This window comes from Globicephala melas, chromosome 13, assembly GCF_963455315.2.
Source record: "Globicephala melas chromosome 13, mGloMel1.2, whole genome shotgun sequence".
Lineage (NCBI taxonomy): Eukaryota > Metazoa > Chordata > Mammalia > Artiodactyla > Delphinidae > Globicephala > Globicephala melas.
In genome coordinates this window covers 64511807-64534819 of record NC_083326.1, presented here as the reverse complement: position 1 = coordinate 64534819, position 23013 = coordinate 64511807, and the positions used below count along the sequence as shown (strand labels likewise).

The window sequence follows — 23013 nt, the reverse complement described above, 5'->3', positions numbered from 1 at the left end:
GGCGCATGGCCCCGGCGTTTCCTCCTGGGAGCCCTGGTACCTCTTCAGCCCGGCGGGTGTCCAGCCTCACCATAACCAGCACACACTGAGGTGAAGCTGAGGTCTGGGTGGGGGTGGGATTGGGCAAGAGGCTGGAGCAAAACATGTTGGTCAGGGCCAGGCCCAGGGGGCTTTCCAAGCAGAAACCCAGAGTGAAACCCAAGCTGTGATCCATTCCAGAAGGAGGCCCGGTTCTCAGGGATCCATGAACTGGAAGAGGTCGCCAAATCCCTAGGGGTCAGGGCTTGGGCCAGCACCCCAGGGAGGGTGGCTCTGGGTGGGGGAGAACCACAAGACGCAGCACCCAGCCTCCCCCACCGGGGCCAGCCCCTCCCTCCCTCAGGGCCTCCTAACTCATCCTTTATACACAGTTGTAACGCCCAAGGTGAGGTGCTGGGAAAGACCTGGGGAGGCGGGCAGGGGTGAGGGGGTCCCAGCACGACAGCAAGACGTCCCGCTGCCTAGTGAGCACCAGTGGGGGCCTCTGAGGTCAGGGGCACAGGGCTAGGAGAGCCCAGGTTTGGGTTCTCCTTCATGAGGCAGAAAATCCTGATGCTTCCAAAGTGCCCACAGGGAAGCAGGGTGTTGGTCTGCAGAGTGCCCCCATGTCTGAGCCTTGAGCCCTGGAGGGTGGCATCTTTGGGGTCCCTGGGGGATGGGGGCACAAGATGGAGGCTGAGCTGGTGGGGTGGGCAGGTCTCTCCTCAGCCCTCATTTTAGCCCCAGAGGAAAGGGGAGAAGACTGAGGCCTGAGGGGCGGGCCTTGCTCCAGCGGAGGTGGGGGCTGGCCTGGAACTCCCTGGGCCCCAGCACGTGGACGGGGTGCACACCAGTTCCCCAGCCGTTATGGGGTTCAGCTCCCCCCTGGGGCCTGGAGACTTGGCTTCCCCTCTCTTTCCCGCCCCTCATCTCCTGGACACGGATGTCCAGGGCCCTTTCTGGCTGTGCCTCCCTGATCACACTTCTGGCCAGCCCAGCACAATGCCTGTTCCTTCCCTGGGCCTTCGCTCTAGCAGTCCCTGCATCCTGGCCTCTGCCTGACCAGGAAAGTTGGGGAGAGAGGGGCCATTGTTCCACCCTGACCCCGCTGACCTCTCTGTCCCTGCTTCCTCTGCCTCCCGGGCTGGCCCTGGCCCAGGAATGCACTCTGGTTCCTGGTTGAGCAATGTCACTGTGGTTTGGGGGTCCGGTGGGGGTGGTGGGAGGTGACCGCAGCCCTCCCCACCCCCCAAGGGTGCCCCAGTAGCCCCTCCAGATCAGGCTGGCAGGGGCTTCGGACAGGGGGGCCTGGCAGGCTCTGTGCAGTGCGGGCACGTGCCTCAGTTTCTCTGCTGTGCCAGAAGGGGTAAAGAGACCTGGGGAGGGCAAAGCTCAGCTGGAAAGGAAGCTGGGAGAATGTGGGGGCTCTGGGGGTGGGAGTCCAGCCCCTGCACCCTGGGCCTTGCTGAGTCTTGTCAAAGGGGGCACCTCAGGGAGCCCCCACTCTCCCAGCCACCTCCCAGCTGGGCACCCTGAGGCTTGGGCAGGGCAGGGTGCAGGCCGGTGCCCCCAGGAGAGGAGGTGCTGTCAGCTCAGGAAGAGGGAAGCAGACATTCCACCAGGGATGGGCAGAGATGCAGGTGGAAGGGAAGCCCGCTCCCTGAGGCCCAGTGGCATTTCTGGGACAGCAGGCCCCGGGGGTGGACAGTCCGGTGGGCACTGTGTGCCAAGGGCTGGACGCAGGCCCTGTCTTCATTCCCCACCCAGAAGTCTTGTCCTAGGTATTTGGTGTTCCAGTCGCCTCCCCTGAGCAGGCAGGGAAGCCAAGTCCCCTCTTGGTCACCCCTGGCCACCCCCCCTGCCCTGGCTTCAGCTGAGCTGGGACTTGAACTCGGGTCCTGATTGACATTGCCTTGGGTCCCCCTGTGTCTGCCTCTGGTCCCCTTCAGCCCCAGTGTCCTCTGGCTCTGAGGATGCTGCGGTGAGCTGCGGCTGGGCGGGGCCCCATGAAGAGGAGGTGAGTTGGAGTTCTGCCCTGGCCCTCTGCCCCACTGAGCCTGATCCAGGGGGAGGGTCCTGGGAGCCCCGCACCCCAGCTTCCCCTGGGAAGCCAAGCAGGCACCAAGTCCTCACACACACAGGACAGGACAGGGTAGCCCTGGGCGTTGGCAACCGGTGGGAGGGGTGATTGTACCGAGGCTTTCAGGGGACAAGCAGTGGGAACAGCAGTGAGGGAGTTAACGGCAGCCGCTGACTCCTCTCTGGCAGGAAAAACTCCCCACAGACACCCTGCTGCCTGGCGTCTTGCCAGGGCCAAGACGGGCTGAAAACTGGAAGTCCAGGCGGGTGGCCAGCTCCGCCTCTGAGGTGGGCGCTGGAGGAAGGCAGCAGCCCCGCTGCCAGCCGCCCGTCCACATTCCCACCTGTCCGCCTGGCTGCCCGCTGTTCTCCTGGAAACCTGTCTGTCTATCTATCTGTAATCCTGACTCTGTCCACTTGTCCATCTGACCTTCCTTCTCTGTCCAGCCATCTGGCTGTCAATCCATTTTGTTTGTCTCTGGCTCCAGTCTATTTGTCCATCTGTCCCATCATCTGTGAGCCCATCTGCTCATCTTGTCCATTCATCCACCTGTCTCTCTGTATCTCTCCGCCCACTGGCGTGTGTGCCCACTTACCTCCTCTCTCCCCCTGGGCCACAGAGCCATGGCCCAGGGACACGGAGCCACGGTCAGCATGGTCCTGCTGGGGCTGGGGCTGGCGCTGGCCATCATCGTGCCTATCGTGGTCGTCTCTTGGCACCGTGTCCACTGTGGCCCCCAGGCCTTTGCCCATGCTGCGGTTGCTGCAGACTCTAAGATCTGCTCGGACATTGGACGGTGAGTAGGAAGTGGGTGGGAACTGGGTGGCCCTTGGCGCTGACCCCTCCCAGAGACTTTGTGACCAGTGGCGAGAGTGTGGAGAAGGCACACGTGTGTGCATGTTGCCATGTGGGGGTCGTGTGGGTTTGGGCTCCAGTAAGGAAGCAGCCTCAGGGCCCTTGCACAGACCAGGTAGCAGGTGTGCACAGGGTAACAACAGTGTGGGCAGAGCAGAGGTGGTGTGTGAGGCTGGTCCTAGCTCCGGGGCTTGGGAGGCCCAGCGAGGGCACTGCTACAGTGTTGCTTGTCTGGTCCCGGCCCCTTCAGAGAAGCCCTGGCAGTTTTCCAAGGCTGGGGTCTTTCCCCAGGGACATGGGTGAGGGGGTTCAGGGGCTCCATATGTGAGGACTGCCTGCCGGGACCAGGCTCCCCTCCTGGCCCTGGAAAACTGGCCTCTGATGGCATCATGTCCCCTGCGGCCTCCCCTCTGCGTGTCAAGGCTTGGGGCCAGGCCAGTGGCAGGCAGAGTGACTGATGTTCGGTGGGCCGGGGCAGGGGGGCTGTGGAGAGGGGCCCCAACTGATGTTTTCCAACGCTCTTCCAGGAAGCCCAGCCCACGGGAGGCTTCCGCTGCCTGCCATGACAGGATGCGTAGGACACCCCTCCTGGCCCCTGCCCCACTCTGGGCTTGTGGGAGCCTGGGCTAGCAGCCCCCTCCCTGCCGGCTCAGTCTGCTTCCCGGAATATCTGCCTCAAGGGCCATTGTCAGAATCAGGAGTGCTTTGTAAACCAAAGAGGACTTGTCCCCTCCCTCAGGGCTCCCTCTAGGATGACAGGGACAAGTTGGGGGCAGACTGCTTGGTCTTCCCAGAGGGCTCCCAGGGGCCGGGAGGGGAATGACCCCTCTCAATGCTCTGAGAACTGCAGAGGCGCTGCGCCCCCTGAGCCCATATTTGCAAGGATGCAAACAAGTCGGGGCTTCAGACCCAGAGACCACTGATGGGGACGCGGCCCCCAGGGGTGGGGGGCTGCTGCCACGGATCTGCGAGGGGGTTCCGGGCCTGTTGTGTCTCCCCAAGTCTTTGTTGGGGGTTTTGGAGGGCCGGGGGTTGGGGTCTCTGCTCTGCAACCCTCGCTGGTGAGGTGAGCAGATGTGGTTCCCCCCAAGTGTTTCATGTCCTCGGCGTTCCACTTCCTGTTCTTGTTCTAAGAAACCAGGGGTGGGAGAGAGCCTGGAGCTGCCACAGCTGCTGTGGGACAGAGGCTCACACCATCTGGCAGGGCTGGGGAGATCCTGAAAGGGCCTCCTAGACCCCACCTCCTTCCACCCTGTGAGCTCTGGGTTCTCTCAGTGGGGCTGGGACTCCTGCAGCAGCCAGAGCCCCTGGGGGAGGATCCGGCTCCGAGCCTAGTGTACACACGATAGAAGCACGGTGACAACGAGGCCCGTCCCATCCTGCGTGATGCCAGTGTGTTAGGCTCACGTTCAAACTGGGAGTTCCAAGGCTCCACGTGAGTGCTTGCCTTCTAGGGAGACCAGAGTTAGTGGTGATTTTTAGGCTCTGTGATGTCTGTCTGCTGTGATCACTCGGAAATGCCACGCAGGATCCTGAGCGGAGGGTTCATAGTTCCACTTGACTTAGAGGAAACTAGGCCTGCACAGAAGGGACCAGCTGGGTGTCACAGCATGAGCGGGCCCAGCTGGGACTGTCCTGCTCTGCTGCCCCTGCAGAGGGGGAATCTCTCCGGGGTTGTTGGAGGGTGGAGTCTTCCCAGGGTCCCCACCCTCCACCCAGGATTCCAGCCTGCCCAGCCCCTGGGCTCGGATTGTAAAGGCCAGAGCTTCAGTGGCCATGTGGGTAGTTGTAGAGGGAGCCGGCGGGGGGCCCAGGGTGCTTGTCCTGTGGGGCCCTGGAGTCAGGGGTGGGGAGGGGCTGGGCCCTGCAGGTTGGGTCTTGTCAGCTGCTTCAGACCCATTCAGGAGTCGGCCTGTGGGTCATGCCCTGGGTGCAGAGGAGAATGGGGACTCTGGACAAGCCTCGGTTTCCCCACCTGTGAAATGGGGCTCGTGTTGGCACCTCTGTCACGGAGCGCACGCAGCCCAGAGGAGGTGTCCCTGGCCTGTTGTAACAGTGGCTTGGTCTGGATGTGGTCGGCATCTCAACAGGGGACCCTGCTGTGGGGAAGGCTCACGGGATTATGGTGTGATGTCACCCTTCCTCCCCTCCCAGCCCTTGTGACCCTAGTGGCTCTCTGGACTCCCGGTTGGCTCACCGGGAAATTACTGCACTTCCAACCCTCTGGGGTTCAGGAGGAAACAGCCTGTATACCTGGGCATCATGCATACACACGTGTGAGCGTGCGTGTCCGAGTGTGTATGTGACAGCAGCCTTCCAGCTCCTTGGGGACAGGCAGGTGAGAGAAGTGTGACTGCTCTGCACCGCAGCTCTCTGCTGGCCACAACTGGCCCCTTCACAGCTGAGGAGACCCAGGCTCAGGGAGGGTGAGGCACGTGCCTGGTGAGTAGGAACCCCAACCCAGGTGGCCCCGAGCGCGTACCATCCTGCCTGTTGACATGACCGTGTTCGTGGTACATGTTGGCAGGCATCGTGGATGCGTGAAGGTGTGTGATGCTTGGCTACCTGCAGCACCTGCCACCTGCCAGCCATTGTCCTGGAGTCACAGTGGTAACCAGATGGTCGAGGCTCTTGCCTTCGTAGTAGGGGGAGATAGACAATAACTCCACACCTAATGCTGAGGGATTGGAAGTGATTATTGGTCATTGTGGGTATCCTCGTCTGTGAAATTTCTGTTAAAATCTTTTGCCCATCTTTCTGTCAAATGTATATCAAATGCATTTTCTGCATTATCAAGACGATCAAATGATTTTTCTCCCTTTAAAAAAGTGCAGTGGGACTTCCCTGGGAGTCCAGTGGTTAAGGCCCCACACTTGCAATACAGAGGGCGGGGGTTCGATCCCTGGATGGGGAACTAAGATCTCATATGCCGCGGGTGTCACGGCCAAAAAAAAAAAAAATGCAATAAATGTTAAACTGCCCTTGCATTCCTGGAAGGAGCCCAGCTTGTTCATGATTTAATATCATTTTTATTTATCCCTAAGTTTGATTTGCTAATATTTTGTTTAGGATTTTTTTCTTCATATTCATGAGAGGTACTGGTCTGTAATTTTCCTTTCTTCTCATGTCCTTGTCAGGTGTTGGTGTCAAGGTTACACTGGTCTCATAAAAAGAGCTAGGAAATGTCCTCTCCTTTTCCATAGTCTGCAAGAATAGGTTTTGTGTTGTTGTTGTTTCTTGTTCTTAAGATTGGTGTTATTTCCTCCTTAAACGTTTGGAAGAATTTACTGGTTAATCTTCTGAGCCTGAGTTCTTTGTGTGCATGTGAAGGTTTTAAATAACAGATTCTGTTTCTTTAACAAGTATAAGACTTTCAAGTTTTTATTTTTTCTTGAGTCAGTTTTGGTAAGTTCTTTCCAAGGAATTTGTCCAGTTTGTGCAAGTTGTCATGTGTTGGCATATAATTGTTTATAACGTCCTCTCATTATTATCCTCTTAATGTCCAGAGTCTGTAATGAGGCCCCTTTTTCTATTTCTTTTTTTTTAGATGTTGGGGGTAGTTTATTAATTAATTTATTTATTTTTGCTGTGTTGGGTCTTAGTTTCTGTGCGAGGGCTTTCTCTAGTTGTGGCAAGCGGGGGCCACTCTTCATCGTGGTGCACGGGCCTCTCACTATCGCGGCCTCTCTGTGGCGGAGCACAGGCTCCAGACGCGCAGGCTCAGTAGTTGTGGCTCACGGGCCTAGTTGCTACACAGCATGTGGGATCCTCCCAGACCAGGGCTCAAACCCGTGTCCCCTGCATTAGCAGGCAGATTCTCAACTACTACGCCACCAGGGAAGCCCCCATTTTTCATTCTTGATATTGGTAACTAGCGTTTTCTCTTATCATTCTTGATCAGTCTTGATAAGGGTTTTATCAATTTTATTGTATTTTGGAAGAACCAACTTTTGGCTTTGTTGATTTTCTTTATGATGCATTTATTTCCTCTTTCATTAGTTTCTACTTTTATCTTGGCTCTTTTCTCCTCCTTCCATTGAGTTTAAGTTGCTTTTTAAAAAATATTCATCTTGAGATACATTTTGGGAAAAACAAATTATAAGGTGGATACATAGATGATTGATCTTTAAAGTCTTTTCTAGTACATGCACTTAAAGCTATAATTTTCCCTCAAAGTTTGGCTTAGCTGCATTCCACAAGTTTTTTGTTGTTCTTCCCCTAAATGTTCATATTTTTATTTTGAAAAAGTTTTACACCCACAGAAAAATGGAAAGAATACCCATATACACTTCACTTAGGTTCACCAGTTGTTCATACTTTGCCACATTGTCTCGCTGTCTCTTTCTCGTGCTCTCTCACTCTCCATATATCTATCTTTCCACATATTTGGAAAATAAGTTGCATTTATCATGACACTTTATCCCTAAATATTTCAAACATGTATCTATTAAGAATAAGATTATTCTCCTATATAACCTTAATACCATTATCACACTCAAGAAATTTAACCTTGGTAAAATTATAGTACCTAATACCTAGTCCAATTCAAAAATTTTCCAATTGACCCAATCTATCTTTCTTTCTTTCTTTTCTTTCTTTCTTTCTTTCTTTCTTTTCTTTCTTTCTTCCTTCCTTCCTTCCTTCCTTTCTTTCTTTTCTCTTTCATCTTTTAATTTGAATTTTATTTCATTTTTTTATACAGCAGGTTCTTATTAGTTATCTATTTCATACATATTAGTGTTTATATGTCAATCCCAATCTCCCAATTCATCCCACCCCCACCCCCAACCCATCTTTCTTTTTAGATCCAGTATCCAGTGATTGTCATGTTTCTCTAGTCTTCTTTAATCTAGAATAATCCCCTGCTTTAAAAAAAAAAAAAAAGTTGATATTCTGTGACATTAAAGAAGTCGGTTCAGTTGTATCAGTCTTTCTTTACAACCTTGGTTTGTTTTTATAATTTATTTACGATCAGATTCAGGTTAAACACAATGTAAGATAGGTATTTTGCCTTCCCGTTGTATCACACAAGAGGGAACACAGTGTCAGACCCTCTCATCATTGTGATGCCAAGTTGGATCACTTCATAAAGGTGGTGTCTTCCAGATCTCTCCATTGTACGGGGTACCATTTCCCTATTAAATTAGTAACATAGGGTTTGATACTTTGAGACCAGGCGAATATCCTTTTCTCAAACAACGTTTATCCCATGTTTTAGCATCGATTTTTATCATCATCTCAACAGATACATTTGTGTTTGCAAAAAGGCGATTTCTAAACTAGTCATTTCTTCACCACTCATTGGCTGGCATTCTTCTGTAAAAAAGATCCCCCTTCCCCAACCCAGATATTCTTGAGTATTACTATTGACTCATGGATTATTTTAGTTCACTATGTTATAATCCATCACTTTACTTTTTCTGATGCTCAAATTGTCACAAATTTGACCAGTGAGAGCCCCTTTAAGCCAGCATCTATGTTCTTTTACAAGAATCCATCAGTCTTAGAGAATTTTCTTGACTTGTACACAAAATGTTCCAGGATCTATTCGTATATTCCCTCAGACCTGAAATCAGGAATTGGTAGAGAATGGTATTTTAGAAATGAAAATCTGGATGCTAAGAGGGTTCATTATTATTGGGATGCCATTGCTTCTAGGTAGTATCAGTGCATAGAACAAGAAAAAATGTAAAATCTCTGACACCTCCAGTTCAAATCCACTACGATGGGGTCTTCTGCATCTTTCTCCATCCCATCTTGTCTCTGCAACTATGAGAAGTTCCCAGCAATGTCCATATATTTACTTACTTGCTGTATCCCCAGGTGCTCACAAAAAAGTTTCAGAATTACTTCAACAATACACTATGAACAATGAATCTACTAGAGAAAATTCAAGATGTCTTTGCAGAGGTTTTTTTGGTCCTTAAGATATATCCCATGAAAGATGTGCAGTTAATTAAGTTCTTTTTCCTGTGTGATTATGTTAACAGTTCAATATACTATTAGCTTAGTTTTTTTTCAATTAAAATTCAATTTCAGGGTTTTCTTTTTCATCCTTTCTGTTTAATTTTCTTTCTGAATACAAGTCAGAACTGTATAAAAAGGTATTCTCAAAAGTCTCACTCTCATCCATATGACCTTTATTCTGTTCCTATTCTCTCTTTTAGAGGAAATCATTTTCATTTGTTTTGGATTTATTTTTCCTGTGTTTCTTTTCTCTTTTTTCAAATGCATATGTGTATGTGTGTATATATATATATTTTTTCTTTTCTTTTTTCTCTTTATTTCTTTTAAAATTATTTGTTTTTTGCAAAATATATCTCTTATTTTCTCTTTCTGATATAATTTTTGATACTGAGAAAGGTTTATATGTTTGTTATAATGGTTATAATTATATTAATCTTTTTTTTTTTTTTTTTTTTTTTGCGGTACGCGCGGGCCTCTCACTGTTGTGGCCTCTCCCATTGCGGAGCACAGGCTTCCGGACGCACAGGCTCGGCAGCCATGGCTCACAGGCCTAGCCGCTCCACGGCATGTGGGATCCTCCTGGACCAGGGCAGAAACCCGCGTCCCCTGCATTGGCAGGCGGACTCTTAACCACTGCGCCACCAGGGAAGCCCCAGCTTAGTCCTTTTTAATTGAGCACTAACGAGCGTGTATAAAGATTGTTAAAACTGTTTAGAAGTAATTTGAGGCCTATATGCACAGAAATCTCTGGTGTTCCTATACACCAACAATGAAAAATTAGGAAGAGAAATTAAGGAAACACTCCCATTTACCATTGCCAAAACATATAATACCCAGGAATAAACCTGCCTAAGGCGAAAGACTTGTACTCACAAAACTATAAAACACTGATGAAAGAAATCAAAGATGACATAAACAGATGGAGAAATATACCATGTTCTTGGATTGGAAGAATCAATATTGTGAAAATGACTATACTACCCAAAGCAATCTACAGATTCAATGCAATCCCTATCAAACTACCAATGGCATTCTTCACAGAATTAGAACAAAAAATCTTACAATTCGTATGGAAACACAAAAGACCCCAAATAGCCAAAGCAATCTTGAGAAAGAAAAACGGATTTGGAGGAATCAGGCGTCCCAACTTCAAACCATACCACAAAGCTACAGTAATCAAGACAGTATGGTACTGGCACAAAAACAGAAATATAGATCAGTGGTACAGTATAGAATGCCCAGAGATAAACCCACACACATATGGGCACCTAATTTATGACAAAGGAGGCAAGAACATACAATGGAGAAAAGACAGCCTCTTCAATAAGTGGTGCTGGGAAAACTGGACAACTACATGTAAAAGAATGAAATTAGAACACTCCCTAACACCATACACAAAAATAAACTCCAAATGGATTAAAGACTTAAATGTAAGACCAGACACTATAAAACTCTTAGAGGAACGGGCTTCCCTGGTGGCACAGTGGTTGAGAGTCCACCTGCCGATGCAGGGGACACGGGTTCATGCTCCGGTCCGGGAAGATCCCACATGCCGCAGAGCGGCTGCGCCCGTGAGCCACGGCCGCTGAGCCTGCGCGTCCAGAGCCTGTGCTCCGCAACAGGAGAGGCCACAACAGTGAGAGGCCCGCGTACCGCAAAAAAAAAAAAAAAAAAAAAAAAAAAAAAACTTAGAGGAAAACACAGGAAAAACACTCTTTGACATAAACCACAGCAAGATCCTCTTCTGAGGATGTCAGAAGCCCTGCTTGGCCGTTCAGCCTCCTCTTCCAGGACTGGCAGTCGTCTGGAGGGGAAAAGCGGCTCCAAAAGCCAGGCTCCTCTCACTCGGAGGCCTGTATTTCTCTCCTGCTTGTGACACCTTTGAGCAGATGTTTTCTATTTGTCTGGCTTTTCTAGTTGTCTGTGGAAGTTTGGTCTGAATTGTTTAGTCTTTCATTACTAGGATGTCTGCTTTACATGTTAACAGATTATTTTTTTAATAAACCTATGGGAGCAAGGCAGATGCAGGGGACCAGATAGGAGACTGTTACAGTAACCCAGGTGAGAGATGCTGGTGGCTTAGACCAGGGTGGTGGTGTGGTGGAGGAGGTGATGAGAAAGGATTGGAATCTAGGTGTGTTTTGGAGGTATAACTAACAGGCAGGATTGGCCATTGGATATGGGGATGAAAGAAAGTGACCAATCAAGGACGACTCTGAGGTTTATAGCCTGAGGGTGAATGGTTGTGTCCTTTTCTAGGATCATGATGACTAACAAAGGAGCAGTTTTGGGGGCAGAGGTGGGAGGGAAGGAAAAAGTGCAGTTTAGGTCATGTCAAGAGTGAAATACCTCTTAGATGCCTAGGGGAGGTAGCCTGTGGATGGCTGGGGATAAGTGCCTGGAGTTTAGGGGAGATCAAATTTGGGGGTCATCAGCACAGAGGTTGCATTTTAAGCCCTGAGCCTGGATCAGCTCATCTGGGGGAGGACATAGATGTACCAGGACCGAGGACTGAGCCTGGGGCTTCTAACATCTTGAGGTTGGGGTGGTGGGAGGAAAACCGGAGTGTGGTAGGTGGGGGTCCTGAAAGCCTAGTGCGGAGAGCACTTCCGAGGTCAAGTGAGATGCGGCCTTTGTGATGGGAATTTAAATTAGTTTTTTCCAGTTTGTCTTTTTTCTTTGTTTATGGTGTTTTATTCTAATTAAAATGTGCGTGTCTCTGTGCCTGGATGTAGAATCTTAGTTCTTTCATACTTCTGTCTTTGTGCCCTCTTTCCCATTCCAAGATTACCTGTGTCCATGTGGCCCCCATGTGTGCCCACGTGTGGGCCCAGAGCAGGGATACGTGGCTCCGGGGAGGGGTGAGCCCAGCATGGAGTCGTCGGATCAGTGTGCCTGAGCTGAGAAGGTGCTGGGGTCAGTGGTGGGGGAAGGGGACCCAGGCCCAGCCCCTCTTCGGGCCTTGGTTTCGCATCTGTGACCTTGAGGTGCTGGGGAGGAATCCTGGCCGTGAGGGAAGAGGCAGCCCCCAGTGAGCTGTGCAAGGCTGTGCCCCAGGGAGACGGGCATTTCCTCGGCACAGGCCAGTCTGACCAGCACCTAGGAGCTGAAGGGTTCACCCCTCGCTGCCCATGGACAGGTGGGGAGACTGAGGCCTGAGAACATTCCCACAGACCGTGGGGCCCTGGGAGGGGCTGTGGAACCCATCAGCCCAAGCCCTAAGCCCTGATGGCAGGGCAGGATCCCGGGGTGACTTGAAAAAATCCAGTCTTGAAGGGGTTGGGCCAGTGTGTCCCCAGTGAGATGAGGAGTGGCATCTGCCAGGCGAGGCTCCCGGCGCTGCCGGGAGGAACGGAGGGGCTGGCCTGGGCCTGGTTCTGCCTGTTGTGAATGAGCCGCTGCTGCTGGGAGGACCTAGGGAATAATGGCAGCTGGAGCACTTTGTAAACTGAGAAGAACCTTATATACAGCCAGGGGCAGTGTAAATGGCGTCACAATTTGCAATCTGTAGAGTGCTGTACACCTGTGAGTGGCTGGGCTTGAGGGGGCAGCCCAGTGTGGTCTCAAAACTAACCTGCGGTTTGGTGGCAGCAAGCAGACCACCCACCTGTCCCCACTCCCCAGTGAATGCTGGCAGAGCAGCCCAGGTCAGGAGGCCAGCGCGGGGCAGCCAGGCCACTTACTCTGTGCCGTGTTCCCTAGAGCCATCCTCCAGCAGCACGGCTCACCCGTGGATGCCACCATCGCGGCTCTGGTCTGCACCGGGGTTGTCAACCCCCAGAGCATGGGCCTGGGTGGAGGGGTCATCTTCACTATCTACAATGCGTCCACAGGTGAGTCCATACGGGACGCCCGTGGGGAGGATGGGCTCGTCCACAGGTGCTAACAGTGAGGTCCTTTTAGACCACCTGAGAGTGTGGCCGACCTGCCCTGTCTACCCACGCCCCTTCCTGAGTCTCTTGGTGCCCCCCAACCTCTGCAAAGCCTAAACCCGCGCAGAGGCCAGTTCATGGTAGAGAAACTGAGGTCGAGAGCAGGGCCAGGGCTGTCTGAGGGGGACTGTTGGTGTGCAGTGAGGCCTGGCAGCCACCGGGGTGCCCCTGACACCCCACACGCCCTGCCCAACTCCAGGGAAGGTGGAGGTCATCAACGCCAGGGAGACGGTACCCGCCAGCCACGTCCCAGGTCTGCTGGACCAGTGCAAGCAGGCCCAGCCTCTGGGCACAGGTGAGGCCCTAGAGGGGCCACCCGCTCCCACCCCACCAGACCACTGGGGCTGAGCAGAACCCCCCACCCTGAAGGGGCAGCGCCCCTGATGGACAGCTGAACCACCCTGGCACTGAGGGGTGGCAGCTGGGGATGGGGAGCCCCTGCGGAGGTCCTGACTCCCCGGGTTTTCCCGGGGGAGGGCTCTCTGAGTTGGGAGGGACGATCCAAGCAGAGGGACCACCTCAGCTGAAGGCCCGGAGGGTTCAGTGGAGACAGGTTGGGGGGCTGGGGGTGGGGGGTGGGGATGGGGCCAGTTTTTCTGGGCCCCACAGGCCTGGCCATGGACTTTGTGCAGAGGGAAATGGGGAGGCACAGGAGTGTGAGGGGGGAGGGCCGTGGTCCCAGGTGGGCTCCAGAAGGCTCGCTCTGGCTGCCACGGCTGGGGGGCCAGGCAGCCAAGAGTGGAGTGACAGCCCCTGGGGGCCAAGGGGGGCGGCCCAGGGGCAGGGGCATGACCCCCGTGCCGTGCAGGTGCCCAGTGGATCGGGGTGCCTGGGGAGCTCCGTGGCTACGCTGAGGCCCACCACCGCCACGGCCACCTGCCCTGGGCGCAGCTCTTCAGGCCCACCATCGCGCTGCTCCGGGGGGGCCTCCGCGTGCCCCGCATCCTCAGCCGCTTCCTGCATAGCAGCTACCTGCGCCCTTCTCTGCACGCATCGTCCCTGAGGTGAGCTCCGATGGGGGCCCAGGGCCCCTCCTCAGCTCCTCCTCCAGCCAGCGGATCAACCTTCTGGGGGCCGGGGCCCTGGCTGGCCAATATGTCACTGAGCTATGTCGCAGCTCAGAGACCTCCGGTTCCACGTGGCAGAACCTCATCAGAGGGCTCAGGCCAGAGACAGTTTATGCCAAAGTGATGGGGCTCCCAGGGTGCAGATTTGGGCCCTGCCCTCCCCCCCCACCCACTCTCTCTGGGCTGGCAGGAGGGCTTTGGCCATCCCACTCGCCCACCCGGGCAGCCCACTGACCAGGAGGAATGCCGGGTGTCAGGCCCTGGGTGGACGCTGGCGTGGTGGGGGGGGGGGCGTGTCCTCCCTGGGCCTGGGTGATGAGAGACATGAGGGGTGTCAGCCCCACCCAATCCTGGAGAATCTGCCCCCATGTCCACCACAGCCCCTCAGGACTCCGGACCAGGACTCCCTCCCTGTAGGGTCCCTGCAGAAGTGTGGCTGCCCTCCAGGACCTGGCCTCACCCTGAGGCTGCCCCCCACCCCCCAGGCAGCTCTTCTTCAATGGGACAGAACCCCTGAGTCCTCATGACCCACTCCCGTGGCCCGCGCTGGCCGCCACCCTGGAGACCGTGGCTGCGGAAGGCGCAGAGGCCCTCTACACAGGGAGGCTGGGCCAGATGTTGCTGGAGGACGTTGCCAAGGAAGGTCAGCACATGAGGCCCCACAGCCCCGTTCCGCCAGAGAAAGAGGGGTCTGGGCGCCAGGGCTGAGGGTGGGTCCGGCCCTCCCCTCCCCTCCCCTCCCCTCGCCCTGAGAGGGGGCCAGCTGCTCCCAGGGCTTGGAGAGGTCGTTGCCCAAGTCATGCCCACTGCTGGTCTCAGGGACCTTGCAGTCAAAGCCCCCGAGGAGCAGGACCCTGAGGGTTAGGGCCACGGGACGGGAGCTATCGGTGGCTGCTCCTGGGCCTGGAGTTGGCCACCCTCAGTCTCTCAGAGGCCAGCTTGCCTCCCCCACCTTCTCCCACTCTCCCCTCCAACCTGCCCGTCCCTGGCCTCTGTCCACCCATCCCCCAGCCCTGAGGCCACTGCCCACAGGCCCAGCACCACCCCTCTGAGCCTAGAAGGCTAGGGAACGAGGGGGGCCCCCACTGTGTAAACCAAGGTCCCTGGCTGACACTCTGCACCTCGTTTCCCCGTCTGTACATGGAGTCCTCTGTCTCACCCCAGGGAGCCTGCTGACCCCGCAGGACCTGGCATCATTCCGGCCTGAGGTGGTGGACGCCCTGGAGGTGCCCCTGGGAGACTACACCCTGTACTCACCGCCACCGCCTGCAGGGGGCGCGATTCTCAGCTTTGTCCTCAATGTGCTCAAAGGTGAGGCCCCCAGGAGCCAGGGGGTCTGGCGCCCGTGAACTGAATTCCAGGCCCAGCCAGGCTCTGGGTAGCCACTGCCTCCTCCAGCTCAGCCCCCTCCTCAGATGCTGAAGACTGGGCTGAGGAGTGGGCCAGGACGGTGTGTTCTAGAGCTGGCCTCCGGTGTGGCCCACGCCTGGGCTCTGCTGAAGAGTCTGCAGACATCTACCCACTAAGTGCCCCCAGGTGACCCCGGCGCAGGGCACAGGTGCAGTGGCTCTGCAGGTGGTGAGCTGCCGGTCCAGTGTGTGCAGCTAGGGCTGAGGCCCAGCCTATTGCAGCTTGCAAGGGGGTTGTGCGGAGCAGGAGGCATCCTGGCAGCGTCCAGAGATGGGGCTGCCTGATGCAGCCTGTGGCTGCCGTAACAAAGTATCACAAATTACCAAAACCTGGTGGCTCAGACAACAGAAATTTATTCTCTCGTAGTTCTGGAGCCCAGAAGTTCAAAACCAGGGTGCCTGCAGGGCCACATTCCTTCCGGGGGGCCTGGGGGAGAATCTGTTCTTTGCCTCTTCCAGCTTCTGGCGTCTGCCAGCATTCCTAGGCTTGTGGCTGCATCCCTGCAGTTTCAGCCTCCCTCTTCTCTGTGTCTGTTTTATAAGGATATATGTGATTACATTTAGCGCCCACCCGGATAATCCAGGATAGTCCGCTCCTCTCAAGATCCTTAATTTAATCACACATTTGCCATACAAGGTAATATTCACTCTTTTTCCATATAAGGTATTCACAGGTTCTGAGAATTAGGACATGGACAAATCTTTCTCAACCCACTACACAGGATGACCCCCACCTGCGCCCACCCCCTCCCCAGGGTTCAACTTTTCCGCGGAGTCAGTGGCCAGGCCCGAGGGGAGGGTGAACTTGTACCATCACCTCGTGGAGACGCTCAAGTTTGCTAGCGGGCAGAGGTGGCGGCTGTGGGACCCTCGAAGCCACCCGGAGGTCCAGGTGAGGTGCCCTGAGCTGGTGGAGAGCCCCCTTCCCTGCCCCAGGGCTCAGCATGAAGGGAGGGTCAGGCCGACGGGTGCTCTATCCACAGACCCTGAGAGCCTGGCGGGTGAGGCTGGAGGGGTGTGTACATGGTTGGTTCTAGAACCGGATGGCCTGTCAGTGGGCCAGAGCAGGGAGGGTACAGCAGTCTGGGGACTGAAGGGAGCCCCGGAGGGGCAGGTACGGGAAGGCAGTGGTGGTGCTGCATCTCTGACACCCTTAGGGGACCTTCTGCTCTGTGACTCCACCTGGCCTCTCACTGACCCTGTCACCTGTCTGCCCACCCCAGAACGCCTCCCAGGACCTGCTGGGGGAGGCTCTGGCCCAGCACATCCACCAGCAGATCGACACCCGGGGTGACCACCAGCTCAGCCACTACAGCCTGGCCGAGACCTGGAGCCACAGGATGGGCACGGCCCACGTGTCCGTGCTGGGGGAGGATGGCAGCGCTGTGTCTGCCACCAGCACCATCAATACGCCGTACGTGAGGCCGGGGGCAGGCGGGCAGGCCCCACTCCACCCCCTAGACCTCAGCCCTCCACCCCCAGCCTGGCCTCCCAGCACCTCCCTGGCTGTGTCCATCGAATGGTACCTTGTTTTCCCCTCTCCTGTGTCAAAAGGGTCCTACACCCTGACACCTCTGGCCGAAAAGGCTGCTGATGGGGTGGCCCTGAGCCGGGATGAGGACGGGCCTTACAAGCAGGAGGATGCCGTGGTGGGGGACAAGGTGGATCTTTGGGGGCAGGGCCAGGGAGGGAAGAGCAGCTCCAGGATGCTGGGGGACAGCTGCTAAAACGAGGAGCTTCTGGAGCGCTGGGGTGCAGCCCATGTGTGTCGGGAGCCCACGGCCTGCGCCCAGCTCTGCCTCTGTCCACAGCTTTGGAGCCATGGTGTACTCACCGCGCACGGGCATCCTCCTCAACAACGAGCTCCTGGACCTGTGCTGGAGGCACCGGCGGGGCTCCGGAGTCACCCCACCTCCCGGTGAGCACAATGCCCCCGGGCGAGACGAGGGAAGGCAGGAAGGCCGGGCAGGCCCAGCACAGAGACAGGGATGGAGGGGGTGGCCCCGGGGGGCGCTGGCTCAGAAGCGAGGCTGCACTGATACCTGTCCGGCCTCCAGTTCCAGGTGAGCGGCCCCCTTCATCCATGGTCCCCTCCATCTTGGTCAACGCAGCCCAGGGGTCGAAGCTGGTGATCGGCGGGGCTGGCGGGGAGCTCATCATCTCTGCTGTGGCCCAGGTGAGTCTGGGGGCTCCTGGATGGAACGTGCCCTTGCTGGGCGGCCCTGTTGTCTTCATGTCCTAGGAGGGGTTGGGGAGGGTGGCTGGTGCCCCTCCCTCCCTCCCTGCCTGCATCCTTCTCTCCCCAAACAGGCCATCATGAACAAGCTGTGGCTGGGCCTTGACCTGCAAGCTGCCATTGCAGCCCCCATCCTGCACGTGGACAGCAAGGGCCGGGTAGAGTACGAGCCCAGCTTCAGCCAGGTGAGGCCGTGGGCCGAGAGACCGCCAGACAGACGCCTCAGCGCTTGCCTTCAGAGCCCCTGGTGGGGCCTCAGCTTTTGAGTGTGCCCGGTGCACTTTGGCTTTGGGGGCCACCAGGAGTTGAGAAGCTCCATGGGGGAGGCAACAGGCAGCTGGTCTCCCCGGCAGGGGACAGGGTGTTGTTCACACGACTCCCAGAACGAGCTCCCCTGCACCTTGGGCCCTCCTCTTTCTGGGCCATTCTATCCGGAAGCTACTTTCCCCGGCTGAGGCCTCTCGGACCCTCCCTCATGGTGATCTGCTTCCTTGTGCGATCTGCAGCTTTTATCTGCCGGTTTATTTCTCAAGGAGTCTATTATTCCTGGGAGTCTGCAGAGGGATTTCCCTCCATGGCACTGGGTTCTTGGTTCCCCACACAAGCAGGCCCAGGAGCTGAATTCTCTTGTGGGCCTCCCAGCCCCTCCCCTCCTCCTGGGCAGATGGCTGGCCTCCTTGGAAGGTCTCTGGGCTGGCAGATGCCCTCACTAGGACCCACTTTAAAGGACTAGCAGCTTTTCAAGACTCCAAACTTCATGTCCAGGGTCCATTCAAGCAGCTGGGGTTCCAGGTCATCAAAGCTGCCTTTCCTGTTATGAGCTTCTCTGGTCTCAAGGCCGCCTCCCAGGGCCCTTGGAATTTTGAGGACCACAGAGTGAGGGGCCTTGAGTCCAAGGGGGTGTGTAGTCCTGAGAACCTTGGTCTTTGGGCCTGGAGACTAAGGACCTCAGCCCGTCAGGCCCAAACTCTCAGAGTCCGAGGCCCTCCCTCCCAGCCTCCCTCCCTCCCTGTGCAGGGTCCTCCCCGTGGCAGGAGGACTTGATGCTCTCTTAGGCCCTTCTCCTTGACCTTGACTGAAGGTCTTTACTCTGTGAACACCATTCTCCAAGGACCTCAACTCTGAGAATTTGGACCTGACAGCCTGGAATCCAGAGAACCCCGAGCCCACGGCCCTCAGCTCCCTGGAAGGTTAGAGTGTTGGCCACACAGGTCAGGACCTCCCATGGAGAACATCTGAGGCACTCGGTGGAGACCTTGAGTCTCCAAGGGCCCTCAGAGCCAAGGCCCAGGCCTGAGGCCAGGAGGGTCCTTGTTCCTCAGGGCCTTGGAGTTTGGCCACTACGACGCTAAAGAATGGTCTCCGAGGACCACAGGTCCTGCTGTGGCTGTGAGGAGCTGGGCCTTCCAACCTAAGGACACTAGGTAATTAGCACGTCAGGCAGAGACACACCCAAGGCCATAGCGCCTGGAGACCTCGCCGTACCCATGGCTCAGGTCCTGGAGGCCCTGGTCCTGGGGACTGCAGGACACCTGGAACTGAGGGCCCTGGTGGGTGGGGGTCCTTGGCCTTAAGTGGGAATGCGGGGCCCGAGTAACACAGGTCTCCACGTGCCAGGATCTGTGTGAAGAGCCACAGACTGGCAAGTGTGGGGACCAGGCCCCAAGGCAAGGTACTCGGGCGCTCAGACACCAACACCTGGGCCCTGACGCCCTCCAATTCCACACACTCACCGTCTCAGACCTGAGCCTTTACAGCCCGTGCTCGTAGTGCCTCACCCTTGGGGACCGCTGGTGCCTGTGGCCTGGGGTCCATGTCCTTGGACTCATGGGTGTTCAGAAGCCTCTAGCTGACTCCTCCACCAGCAGGGCGGGGCCCTGGAGAGTCTGGGACCCCCGTCTTCTCATGCTGGTGTTGAGATGGCAGGTCCTGAGCTGCCAACAGTGCTGGCACCAGGGCCATCCCTCCTGTCCAGGGCAGGAGCCAGATGTTGAGCTGGGCCTTTCTTATGTATGGGTGACCTGGGACTCCAAAGGGCCCAAGCTCTGCCTTCTAGAAGACTTTGCTTTCAAGGTCCTCAAAACGTTGAAAGCTATCTTCTCCACAGAAGCCCTTGGACTCCTTGGTTGTCACGTTGAGGCCCCTGGTGTCCTTGATCCAGGACAGAAGTGAACCTGCATCTCAGCTTCCTTCTAGTCCAGGCGATGTCCTCCTATCATATCCCCTGGAGCCCAGGCTTCTCCTCTGGGGCCTTTGGAGTGGGAGGCCGTAGACTCCATGCCTGCAGACAAGGCTGCGTCCAGCGCCCCTCTGTCCTCTCCCAGACCGCCCCTGCCAGTCCTGCCTCCTCGGCCAGGGTCCTCAGCTCCCTGCCCGGGTCCCAGCCCCTCCATGACCAGCCTTCTCTCCTCTCCAGGAGGTGAAGAAGGGGCTCCAGTACCGGGGCCAGAGCCAGACCGAGAGGCCCGTTTTCCTGAACGTGGTCCAGGCCGTGTCCCAGGACGGGGCCTGCGTGTACGCCGCAGCGGACCCCAGGAAGGGTGGGGAGCCCTCAGGCTACTAAAGAGGCTGCTCCCTCCCCAGAGCTGGGATCCCACCCAGCACACGTCCAGGCTAGCCTGGTCCGGCAGAATCTGGACCCCTTGGCTGGACGGTCAGCCTGGGGCTTCAAGAGGTGGGGACAGCCCAGCAGATGGACGGCTGTGGGGGCCGAGCCCTGCCCTCCCAGAGCCCCTGTGGCCCTGCCCTGACCCCTCCAACCTCCCCAGGCCTCTCACCCAGGACTGGGCCCCCGCTCCCCGAAACCCCATTCCCCACCTGTGTATCTTCCAGTCCAAGATTAAAGAAAAGGCTGCACCACGCCTGATTCAGGGTCGAGGTGGGGAGGGGACCTTCAGAAAGCACGTGCAGTGAGCTGCAGCCCTCCACACACACCACCACGGAGCCAGGGAAACCAGACACGGGCTGGGCCTTCTCCAGGCCACCCTGGACACTTGCTGGGGCTCCGCACACGCCTTTGGGAGGAAGGCAGGGGTGTGGCCTGGGGGCACCTGTCCCTGGCTCCTGGGGGCCCTTGGCTCAGGCCCGTCCTGGAGCTTGTCCTCCGTGCCAGGAAAAGGCTGGATGAAGCGAGACCTAAGCCCTCCCCAGCCCCCAACTCCAACATGTTCTCACCCTCAGCACTGTTGATGTTTTGGGTGAGTCATTCTTCGCGGGGGTGCTGTCCACGCACTGTAGGCAGTGGAGCAGCAGCCCTGGCCTCCCCTTGCTAGGTGCAGGGTCACCCCACCCCCACGGCCAGTCACCAAACCACCCCCGATTGAGACCCGCGAGCCCCCAGCCACCGTGGATGGCTCTGCCAGCTCCTGAGTGCGCCACCCTCCCTGGGGGGTCCTGCCCCATGCCGAGTCCTGGGAGCACTGGGAGTTCCTGTTTCACCCCAAACATCCCACAGGGGTGTACCTCCGCCTGGAAGGACGCCACTACAGATCCATCACCTCCCATTCTGCCTGGAGTTCAGCCACACAGGACGGGTTGGGTGTTGCTCCTGTGCCTGCTGGGACAGAGCACTACACACCGAGGGCCTTCAGACAACAGACACCCTCGCCGCAGTGCCTCCCAGCTGCATCCCCAGAGCATGAGAACGGTGTCCCTGCACTCCTGACTCACCCTCTGCCATCCCTGGGACCCTCACCGTCCCCTGGAGCCTCAGTTACCACTTGTGAACTGATGGGTCCCCGCCCAGGCTCTAGCCCAGGTTTCTGGACCATCAGACTCACATACCCACTCACCCGCCCACCTCCCACCTCCAGAGCACCTGGGATCCACAGGCACCTCGGACTCAATACACCCAACCAGAAGCCAGCTCTGAGGCAGCCGGAAGTTCTCTGGTGCCCCCCTCTCCCCCCTCCATGATAGTCACCCAGTCCTCTCCCTCCATATGTGTGGCTTGGCCTTGGTTCCATCCCTTCATCCCTTTCTGCCTCCTTGCCGCTGCCACAGCCTCGATCCACTCCCTACTCGTGACAGTGATGAGCCTTGGAAAATGCATACCTGATCCTGCCATGAGGCCACACAGAGCCCTCCTTGGCTTCTGGGGGCCCCTGGAGGAAGCCCATTCCTCTTGCTCCCTGCTCATCCCACCCTAGGTTACTTGCCTGGCCCCTGCCCACATCCCTCTTGGACCACAAGTAATGCCAACCAAGATGCATTCCCAGCCCAGTTAGCGACTCTTACAGCCTCTTTAAACATCTTGTTACACAGAGGAAATCAAAGCGGTATCTTCAAAATAACATTCACATCAATACAGATCAGCCCCCACAGAATATAGCTAAAGCAGGGCTCAGAGGAAAATATATTGCCTTAAATAGTTACATTAATAATAATCAAAACAAAATATCTAACATACCAAGTTAGTAAAAGAACAACCAGAACAGTAAGGAAGGCAAGAGGAAGAATTTAGTAACAACTGAAGCAGAAATTGATAAACTTGAAGTCAGAAGAACAGATCTTTGAAAAAGATATATAAGCTATTAGCTAGCCAATTAGTAAAAATGAAGGACGTGTAAATACACACAAAAAAGAAATGAGAACGGGGAAATAACCTAAGCTATAGAGGAAGTTAGAAGTACTAGAAAAGATTACTCATTTTAATAAAAATAAATTTGGAAACTTGACAAAATAACTTTCTTTCTAGGATGATGTAAGTAGAATTGCGATACTTAACACACACTAAAAACATTGGCACTTATCTGAAATTCAGATTTAATTGGGCAGGCTTTATTTTTACTTGCTAAATCTGGCAAGCTTAAGTATAAATGACAAACGGGTCCAAGAAAGAGCAAAGGTCTAGACATGTCAGTGATCACAAAAAAAAACTGAGAACGTGGCAGGAACACTGGTCTATCTCAAATGCCCTTCTGGAAAGTTTCCCAGGCGAAGTGTGTCCTGCCGTTAGGATCAGAGGCCTGTCTTGCCAGTTAAGCCGCCACAGTGTAGAGCCCGGAGGAACATTTCCACATTCACTTTATGAAGTCAGCATAGGACTAGCCCCAAACTTGGCAAAGCACACCAAAGGCCAGTTGTGTTTGGGAAACAACACAAAACTCCTCAAACAAATACAAGCAAGGAGACTCCAAGCAACACATTCAAAAGGACAGGGTGTCCGGGTGGGGCCAACACCACTACTGATGGGAATGTCCATGAGAGGGACTTGTGCTCCTTTCACCAGAGGAGAAAAATCACGGAGTCCTCTCCATGGAGAGGCATTTGACAAAATTCAGCACTCATTCTTTTTTTTTTTTTTTTTTTTTGCTGTACGCGGGCCTCTCACTGTTGTGGCCTCTCCCGTAGTGGAGCACAGGCTCCGGACGCGCAGGCTCAGCGGCCATGGCTCACGGGCCCAGCCGCTCCGCGGCATGTGGGATCTTCCCGGACCGGGGCACGAACC

General features: G+C 55.5%; 1 protein-coding gene across 4 annotated transcripts; it reads left to right on the top strand.

Annotated features, from left to right (window-relative positions):
* The first annotated feature begins 101 nt into the window (after positions 1-101).
* Positions 102-22831, top strand: GGT5 (gamma-glutamyltransferase 5). Of its 4 annotated transcripts, XR_011377956.1 has the most exons (15): positions 102-2035; positions 2287-2385; positions 2718-2894; positions 12623-12753; positions 13052-13147; positions 13661-13856; positions 14405-14562; positions 15084-15230; positions 16084-16220; positions 16552-16742; positions 17140-17246; positions 17386-17504; positions 17639-17749; positions 18676-18988; positions 19981-20110. XR_011377956.1 is itself a non-coding variant. In XM_060310713.2 (14 exons), exons 1-14 carry the CDS (start codon positions 2025-2027, stop codon positions 20125-20127), a joined length of 1827 nt encoding a protein of 608 aa, XP_060166696.1. In that variant the 5' UTR covers positions 102-2024; the 3' UTR covers positions 20128-20261. The 4 variants fall into 4 exon arrangements, 3 of the variants coding, with proteins under 3 accessions (XP_060166696.1, XP_069903115.1, XP_030692080.2); XM_060310713.2 differs by lacking the exon at positions 18676-18988 and having other exon boundaries at positions 19981-20261; XM_070047014.1 differs by having other exon boundaries at positions 18676-20101.
* Positions 22832-23013: the final 182 nt, after the last annotated feature.

Coding starts and splice junctions, on each gene's coding strand:
- GGT5 (XM_030836220.2), top strand. CDS start 2,722: ATGGCCCAGGGACACGGAGCCACGGTCAGCATGGTCCTGCTGGGGCTG. Junction 13,857..14,404: donor CTGCACGCATCGTCCCTGAG/GTGAGCTCCGAT, acceptor CCCACCCCCCAG/GCAGCTCTTCTTCAATGGGA. Junction 16,743..17,139: donor ACCAGCACCATCAATACGCC/GTACGTGAGGCC, acceptor CTCTGTCCACAG/CTTTGGAGCCATGGTGTACT.